General features: G+C 40.5%; 1 protein-coding gene across 1 annotated transcript in view; it reads right to left on the minus strand.

The window, feature by feature from the left end:
- The window catches only part of atrn (attractin), a 142,750-nt gene that overhangs the window by 107,516 nt on the left and 25,465 nt on the right, over window positions 1-9,769 (minus strand). The window contains exons 3-7 of the mRNA XM_016679927.1: window positions 8,992-9,223; window positions 8,734-8,888; window positions 4,459-4,543; window positions 1,167-1,417; window positions 124-245 (exon numbers count right to left, since the gene is read on the minus strand). Of these exons, the coding sequence (XP_016535413.1) occupies window positions 124-245; window positions 1,167-1,417; window positions 4,459-4,543; window positions 8,734-8,888; window positions 8,992-9,223 (845 nt within the window). The remainder of the gene's footprint in view (window positions 1-123; window positions 246-1,166; window positions 1,418-4,458; window positions 4,544-8,733; window positions 8,889-8,991; window positions 9,224-9,769) is intronic.

Consider the following 9,769-nt stretch of genomic DNA (forward strand, 5'->3'; position numbering starts at 1 on the left):
ATGAATGGAAGTCAATGGAAAGTCCCCACAAAGATACCAACACAAACATGTGTGTGTGTGTGCGTGTGTGTGTGTCTGTATGGGTATGTATGCAATCGCATTCGCATGTGTGTGTTTTCATACCGTAGCAGCGGTACAGTTACTTCCCAGAGACACACACTGGCCTGAACACCACTGGCAGCTGTTTGTGTTGGCCGTGCAGCTGTAGCAGTCTGTGTACTGCTCACACCTCTCATTATCGGCATCTGCAACAGTTAGACACATCACTGCTTCTGTTGCTATGGAGATAAGACTTTATTGAAGAAAAGAGAGATATAAAGATAAAGTAAAATGAATATCTTAAAAAAACAGCTATGTTTATTTTTGTTGCAGCCAAAAGCAGATCTAAAGCAATACTTCACTTCCAGTTGAGAGATAACATTTTTAATTTGAATCTTAGAAATTTTCTCTCAAATCCAGTTGAATGCGATTAATAATTTAAGTTTCAACTGATAAAAGAACACAAGATAGTTCTTTAGTGAGGTGTACATGGCTTGAATTTTTCTTTTGCAAAGAATCTGAAAAGTGTGGTGTGTATGTGTCGTCACAACATGGCTCCTCTATTAACCTTTCAACAACATTTTTTAACAGCATTTCACTGAAACGTAGCTCTTATATGGAACAGCTGATGTGCAGTCCCACCAGGTTTTTGCTAATTGCTGGTTGCTAGTCTGAAGGAGCTGAGTGGGGAAGTGGCGCTCTGGGAGGCAGAGGCTTGGAAACTGCAGCTCAGAGGAGGAGTTTCATTCTTGAAGGCGGAGCTAGGTCCACCCAGGCATTTTACATAGCTTGCCATGGAAATTAAAGAATTTCTCAAATATGCATGAAAGAATCAAAATAACACTCCAGGTATGTTTTTGATGAGGGAATAACATTATAACATGATATAAAGCTCAAAAAAGTTAATTTTACATAATCCTGCCCCTTTAAGATCTTCTCAGTGCCGCTGGCATTTAAAATAAACCTCCAGTAGAGGCAGAGGATGGAGATTTTTTTAATTTACTTATCTTTTTTGACAAACGGCAAGCTTAACAAAGCAGAGAAAACGCAGCTAAGCTGTCCCTCTGGATCATCTCCTGTCCTGTTTGACGTGTCCAACAAAATACAGAAAACCTGGTTGCTCCTACATGATCTGGTGTTGCAGTAGGCCGGGAGCTGCTGCTGCTGCTGCTGCTGCTGCTGCTGTTGCAGCTCGGCGCTGGAGCTGTTGCCCTCCCAAGGCAGGCACGCCCCCAGGCTGCCGTTCCACACACAGTGGATCCCGGGCCAGGCCTGGCTGCAGGATGATGGGCTGGAGAAGGCCGAGCAGCTGGGCGAGGTGTACGTCAGGATGTCGCTCAGCAGCAGGCTGTTGAAGCCCCCAAACACGTACATGACGCTGCAGGACGGGGGGGCAGAAGGGAACAAGGAGAGGTGAGCCAGGAAAGGTCCAGATTTAGCGATCCTTCATCTTCCTCCTTATGAGCCCAGATAATAACCAGCTAGTGCCCTCTAGAGGAGGTGACCTGAACGATGACCCTGCTGTTAGTGAACATGTCGGCCTTCTGGTCTTTATTCTGCCTCATCGGTAGAAGAGCAGGAAAATTTGACCAAGTTGTTTTTGTCTAATTTCTTTGTACACTACATGGATATGTTATTAATTCATCTCTAGACACTTTATACATCATAATAACTGTGTATTATGCATGCATTAATTAAGGATGAGGAGGAGAAGGCACATACTGAGGCAAATCTGTTCACCTACATATTTTATCTATAGTTGTTGTACTAAACATTTCAGACTTTCTTACAGGTACAATTTGTAAACTTCTTTTTTTTAAGCATACAGCCTCCTTCTCACACCTAATGCATAAGAAACAGTTATTAATGATATAAAGTGTTTATAGATGAATTGATAACACACATGTAAACTACTTATTAGCCATCTATAAGGGGAGCCTTAGTGTAAAATGGTCCAGACAAAAATAACTTTTAAGTAACTTTTCAACAAGATATAGGAGCTGTAAAAGAGTTTAAAGGTTATTTAAAACGGTACTTAATTAAAGAATGGTGATGGTCGCTTTCTACATTGTTACACATTTTATTTAAATTTCCATTAATACTTTTTATTTGTGCTTTTATGTGCATTTTATTCTATTTGATTGAATTTCTCAATTTATGATCAACTGATGGAGGATTATTGTAGGATTATATTAGTTTTTAATCTACACAATTTGGATGAAGGTTTTATACAAGTCTATCAGGCTTTTGCCCCTTCCTGCACTGTTAATTATTATTATTTATGCTGACAAATTTGCAGTAGAAACTAGACAAAACATATCTGGTAAGATTTAGTGTTTTTGCAGTGCACAGCCAATCGTAAAACAAGGAAAATTAATAATTTGCTTGTATGAAACCACCAACCAATAGGATGTCAACTGTTACTGTGATTATTCTTATTATTGTGATTATACATCTAGGAAATGACATTGAAAGTGATATAAATTGATATAAATTTGTATATATGCATTTTTTCCAATGATATTGTGGCACTATTGGTGTTTATTTGAAGTGTTTCAGACAGGAAACGGGCAGAGCCCTGATGTTGGGAATCAAACCCCAAACACTGCCTGCTCTGCTGCTACACTGCATAAAAATTCATATTGACTCCTTAAACAATAAGTTTCTCCTTTATGACTTTCAGGTGACGTTTATTAATCCATATATCCTGCGCAGCTACTTTTATCTTCGGTTTTTTCAACTTGTTTCCGTCTTCACTTTCTTACTGTGACAATGTGATCAGCTAAAATAGTTTACCACCACCTGGAGGTGCAGACACATTTGAAGGAGTGACTGGAACACAGCTGGGGATTCGTGTTAATATTTGATGCGTTCTCTGCAACAGGATGTATAATTCAATGTGGCTGGCAGTCTGTCAGACAATCCTGGAGTCATTGTTTTAGGACTCAGCACCATGCCCCTCACATTCCCACCGCTTCTCCTCACATACCGTTTCAAAATAACTCCTCATCAGGATGGCTAATAAATTGAGTTAGAGTTTTCATTTTGGCTCCAAATGATCACAAAGTCGTGTTCATTTTGTGATGCGTTCCAAATGACATGCGCACTTCTGCCTTTTTTTCTGGATACAAACATGTTTTCTGTTTGAGATGCTGCCTTGAATTTATTGAATATTGTTTGCCAAAATGTAGAGTGAATACATCTTTAAATACTTTGTGCCGATGCACTTACAAGAGTGAAAATCAACAAGAAGGGATCAGAGCAGGTTTGCTCTTCTTGAAATGAGTTAAAGCTGCAGTATGGAACTTTTATAGAAAAAATATATTTTTAAAACACTTGTTAAAACTGTTACCACATTATGACAGTATAACATGAGACAGTCTGTGAAAAGATTGATCTTCTCCTCCATCTCCCTGAGCTGTTACTGACATCTAAAGAAGGTTCTTAACCTTTTTTGAGGTACCGAACCCCCCAGTTTCATATGCGCATTCACCAATCCCCCTAACCCCCTACACAGAAAATAATTTGCGGTATTCTGGTTTAGTAATGTAATTATATGAGTTGTATTACCACCCCCAACCACAAAAAGATGTGACTAAGGAGCAGATTTAGACTACAGAATTTGGTAAAAACGGTGAGCTTTACTGAAGTTATTAAAGACACAAGTTCAAATCCATGCTGAGAGTGGAACTCCTTCAATCAGTGATCCTCCGCAGCACTGATTGGCTAAGCAATGTAACGTGATTCTCTGGAGCAAGTGACAGTAAAGCGGGGCGTCATCATGACTTTAAATAAGTGTGTCTTTACCTCCACGGCAGAGGCTCCGCCGAACCCCTGAGACCGACTCATCAAACCCCTGGGGTTCGATCAAACCCAGGTTAAGAACCACTGATCTAAAGACATGCACCAAAATCAACCAATCAGAGCCAAGAGGAGAGTCTTGGCGCTATCAATCATCCTAATGTACTCGCTGCTAAATGTGCTATTGGCAGAGAAACCACTTACAAGAAAATGGTATATTACTCGTTATCTGTGACTATGTTTAGCATTTACAACAGGCTATGCTAGCTAAATGTGGCAGGAGGCAGCTGGAATCGAACCTACAACCTTCCAATCATAAGACCCACAGAGCCACAGTCGCCCCCGTGTGGCTCTCTGCAGAGACCGACAGCGCCAAGTCCCTCCTTCTGCCTCTGATTGGTTGTTTATAGACAATCAGGACTAAGTGCACTAGCAGAAGGCAGATTAGCTTGATTTTTTCACAGATTACCTGTTTCTGTCACGACATGGTGGCAGTTTCAACAAACATGTAAAAAATACATGTTTTATTAAAATTACATGTTTCAGCTTTAATAAGTAATCGTGTTAAATAAAAACATTATTATTTTTCTTTTCTTATTTGTCATAATGAAGACATACCTGTCGCTGAAGACGGCGGAGTGTCCGAAGCGGTTCACGTCATGGTGGAGGTCCGGTTGGGGCAGCACCGTCCACTCGTCGCAGGCTGAAACAAGAAGAGGAAGAAGCAGAGGTCAGAGCGACGGCCCACTTTCACATGTTCAATCGCACGTTTCCTGAGGCGGGAGGATGCGCCTCGGGTGGTTAGGAGAGACCTTTAGCAAGTCTTCTCCTGGAGTCAAATGGAAATTAAAAAAAAGAGCAAAGTGTCCATGAAGGGAAGTCGAGAGGTTAACGACAGAATAAAGATGACAGTGCAGGGAGAAAGGACTGAATTTATTCCTAACAACGATGGATAAATGTGTTCAAGACACTGAGGGAGGTTTCAGCCAACATCCTGCGAGAACAAGTCTATGAGGTGAGGAAGATGGCTCTTTGAAAATGCATCGTTCAGAAATATCAGCTGAAAAAAAAAAAAAACATTGAAGTTTTTTTCAGAGTTAATGAAACATTTGCACTGCTAAATGAGTTTCATTTACCTTAATTGAGGGCAAAAACAGCCCTTTGGATTGTAAATGTATCCCAACACTAATGTTTAAGACTTGCCACAACTTCTTCCCTGAATTTAGGTCTGGACTTTGAGCCGTCGTGTCTGTTAAATGGCAGTGACGCCGAGGCTTTGAAACATCCTTTTTGAAAAAGTACTCTTAAGAAACTACAGATATTTTTATTCACACAAGTTTTTGCTTAACGTTTTTTTTTTTGTTTTGTTTTGTTTTTTTGTCTTGTTTTAATTGTTTTGCTTTTGTGAAGCACTTTGTGATCTACCTTGTGGTCTATCTGATATTGTGCTACACAAATAAAATTGTACTTTTTTACTTGCCTCTGAATGAGTTTAGATCTAAACTGATCTCCATCATCTAAAATAAAAAAATAAAATAAAATAAAATAAAAAATGCAATCAAATTTGCGGCTGTGACAACAAAATACGGATACATTCAAGGGGTGTGAATACTTTTGCAAAGTAATGTAAACAGAGATTTGGTCAATAAGATTTTTGTGGACAGTTTCCATATTTATCCACCAGGTTTTAGGCCGTTTTTTTCCCCAGCAGAATAGCAACAGGTCAGAGCAGATTAAATTAAATTAAATTAAATTCTAATTTGAAACTACTTTATTGATCCAAAGGGAAATTAGATATTGTTGTAACTCATATGAACTCAAATTCCTCAAAGAGTTATTGTAGATAGTGATGGCTGACGTCTTGAAAAATGAGTGCAAATCATGTTTTGCGGGAAAAGAAAACCCTGAAAAAGCTCAAAGACTCCATGTTGTCAGGTTCTGAACAACCCAGTAGCAACTGGGAACAGCAGCAGAACACTGGCTCACACTCACAGCATGTCATCCATCACTCTGTGAGCACAAGTCATCATGGCCTCCCAGAGGAGAGAGGGCTACACGTCCACGAACAGCCAGTGCCACCTGCTGTCGCAACACGGTACTGCAGAAGGGACAGAGCAACGTCCCTCAGAGCTGGGATCCATTACAACAGCAGCAGACAATGTCAGGACACGGAGAGGCCTGTAAATTCTAGCCTTTAATTGAGTTCAGCTTGTTAAAAGTGGGGGGAGGGGAGGGGGAATTAGCTCTCTAGACTTGGCCCATCTCAAATGTAATTACCCAACAATTACCAAAGGTGCTGCGGCCAACAACTCTGTAGCTGGTCGAGGTGGGCCAATTTATAGAGTCGATAAATTATATATATATATATATATATATATATATAGTTGAGTGGGAGATGGAGAGTGGGAACAAAAAGTTAAGGGTCATGACAAATATTAAACTCGTTACAGAGTCATTAAATGATTCCCCCACCCGTAGAGAAGCAGAAGTCACAGTTCCTCTAGGAAGTTTCAGTGGCGAGTGGCGGCCCAGATGAGAGAGGACGGTCAGATTCAAACTGCACTGGTTGTCAGTCAAACCTTCTAACGACACAGAAAAAGCCTGGACTTCCCGAGGGCGCGCTGCAGCCTCTGGGGAAATCTGGCCGACGTCCCAGGAGTCTCCGGCCTCCAATTAACGAGCCATTTATGACAGCGCGGCAGAACGAGGCCAACTCAACCTACAACAACGTTTGTAGGCTGATAAAATAATGAGAATCACTTACTGTGGAAAGTTTGGATCACGCTAAACTGCCAACTATTGCTATAGCCGTCTGTGAAAAGGCTAGAAATAAACCCATAGGAAGAACATTTAGCCGTTTGAGCAAGCTTCTTTGGAGCATAATAATATAAACAACCTATTAGTTTACTTATTTAATCCTCAAGTCAGCATAGCGTTTAGCAACCTTAGCACATTTATATGTGTGATGGTCGAACAAAATAGAGGTCAAAACAACTGGTTAGTGGGTAGACGGTATGATAGTTGGTATTAGGACTCAAACTAAAAAGTTCATTTCTGCTTTCAGGAGAAGGGTTTTAAAGTCAGATTAGAATGATTGAGCTATTTGGCAAGAAGTCAAGATCAGGTCTTTGTAGAAATGTATGAAATGATTAGAAATTATCCCGTCTCGTCTCAACTCAGCTAAATGATTAAAACACAGGCAAATGGGTGAACAGGAAATGTGCTAATTTTTTTTTGTTGAGCGCTTTAGCGTTTTTGCTAACTGAAAACATTTGGTAAACTTAGCTTCCCCCAAATTATTTCTACTGGATAAATTCTAATTTTACTCAGCGGTTTTGTAAACTTTCAGTTGAATCAAATCCGACATCTGTGTTGAAGTTTTGGTCATCGACGGTTAAGAAAGTTATAAGTAGTTAGCGTCACATTCTCTTTTCTTTTTACCCCAAATAACTTTCTTTCAAAAAAGAAACAGATGAACATAAAATAGGACACAAACGGTAGTGAGCAAGAAATAAACACATTATCTAAAGGCATTACAGAGCATGTAAATTATAATGTCAACATTAAATCAGTGCTTGAAGGCTGCAGTTTTCAAGCAGAGTGAAAATCTGAATTGAAGTAAACACTTTAGCTCTAGCTTCTGCTAATGCTACCGCTTTAGCATTAGTGGAACCAATGATTATAGTTACAATTACATTTTTAGTTAGCGGTACCCACCGCTGCTTGAAATGATAAACAATACTAATTACCATAATTTCTGGTCGCCGCTACTTTTTCACACGCTTTGAACACGGAAATGTGGCTGATATGAAACGATGGACCTCTGGGCAGTGGTCAGAGGACAGCAGAAGCTCAAGGGCAAATTTGTGTCAAGACAACAGTGATAGTGAGAGCAACAACAAAAGGAGGACTGAGGAAATGTGAATGAGGCTGTTCAATTCCAAAACTAAAGAATGCGACTTAGAAATCCCTGAACAGCTTCAGACCAGCATACATTAAAGATCTGCTGCTGTTGTGTCAACCTTCAGGACCTCTCAGGTCTTCTGGTTCTACGCTGCATCCCCAGAACCAGAACCAGAACCAGGCGTGGAGAAGCAGCTTTCAGCTTCTATGTGCCACAAATCTGGAACAAACTTCCAGAAAACTGCAAAACTTCTGAAACACTGAGTTCCTTTAAATAAAAGCTAAAAACCCATCTATTTAGAGTCACTGGAACATTGACCAACATATTTGATGTGTATTGATGATTCGGATGGTGGTATTCGACAAAATGTTGTGTTAGTGGTTTATGGTGTTTATGACTTTTTATTCTTGTGTTTTTATCAGGTAAAGTACTTTGAACTGCCTCGTTGCCCTCTGCTGTCGCAACGCAGTACTGCAGGCAGGACGTCCCTCAGAGCTGGGATTTGTGCAATTTGAATATACTTGATTTATTACTTTAGTGAAATTAGTGCACAGGAAGGAGATAAAAATAATGATGAAAGACTTTTCCTGGTAGGCAAACGAGTTGCAGGCACAGATGGGGAAAAGCATTTACAAAATTAACTTCATTAATAGTTAAAATAAAAATCTTTATGCAAATATCTCATGTTACAATGTGGATACCTGCAGCTTATAGAAAAGTGTGATCTATTCATGTACAATTGTCCTTCTCTTTATTATTTTCTTTCTTTGTGGGTGTGGCTTTTATTCAGGTTCTCCCAATAGTCCAGAAATTACAGTACGCAGATGTTTAGGTTGTCTAAAAGGCCTAGTTGAGATTCATCTGCAGAAGAGCGTGAGAGATTCTTGCATGGCTTTTAAAGCTCATCACAATTTCCTAGTAAAGTCTCATGATATAAATGGAAAGATAACAAATAGGGGTGCCGATACATCTGTGTGGGTGTTACTAACCCAAACTGTAGGCCAGGAAGTCCGAGGAGAAGCACTTGGCGCCGTGGCTCATAGACGTGTCGTTGTGCGTGTTTCCTCCAAACACCAGCATGGCGCCGCTCACTATGACCGCCGTGTGAAGGTAGCGGAAGAAGCCACTGTCTCTCAGAATGGTCCTGAGCAACAACACGGAGATGGTGGTTTGGACCACAGCTGACTTTTCTATCGACTTCCACACTTACTCCTATTTTTTTTAAGGGTTTAAAAGAAAAGACTTACCATTTCCGTTTGTCCACCTCAAACTTGTACAAGTCTCCCGCCAGCCCGTACTTGTTGGCGCTGAAGGCCTTGTAGCCTCCGTGGATGTAGATGGCTCTGGTGCTGGGGTCAAACACGCTGCTGTGGCCGTAGCCGCCTTGGACCAGCGCTCCGTCTGTACTGACCACGCTCCACGTGTTCTTCACTGGAAGGTCACACAACAGAGTCGGTGAGGAACTGGAAGGAAAGCTGCCTTATGTTGTTGAAACGTAATGAGATCCCTCAGCCAAAGAAGGGCGGAAAAAAAAAGAAGAGAAAAAACAAAACGAGCCAAGACGGTGGATGTGTCAGTGTTTCTGGTTTAGACTGAAGCTTTCTGAACTGCGGGACTCAGCTTAGTTTATGCAGTGTTTCATTAGTCGGACTGGAAGAGACTCAGAGGACGGTTCAAGTTATTATTCAGCTCGCAACAACGTTTGGTTATCGATCACTAGGGAAACAACATTTTAATTACTTCCACTTTATTAGCAATTGGCCGAAGCCAAAGGTTCATTCGTCCCGTTTTCTCAGGGAGATCAGCTCTGAGGAGGCATCAGGATCTCTAACTGAGGTCAAGTTTCCCGCCAGCCAAACACTTTAGCTTGGCTGCTACTAACAATCATTTCTGTAAAATTCTATCGATTATTCTGACAATTAATCAAATCAAAAATTTGCCACATTCTGCAGATTTTCATTTAACCACTTAACCTTTATCTCACACAAAATATTAGGAATATATCAAAAGATGTAAATAAGCAAA

The sequence above is a fragment of the Poecilia formosa genome, unplaced genomic scaffold (genome assembly GCF_000485575.1).
Source record: "Poecilia formosa unplaced genomic scaffold, Poecilia_formosa-5.1.2 Scaffold226, whole genome shotgun sequence".
In the NCBI taxonomy this organism is placed as follows: domain Eukaryota; kingdom Metazoa; phylum Chordata; class Actinopteri; order Cyprinodontiformes; family Poeciliidae; genus Poecilia; species Poecilia formosa.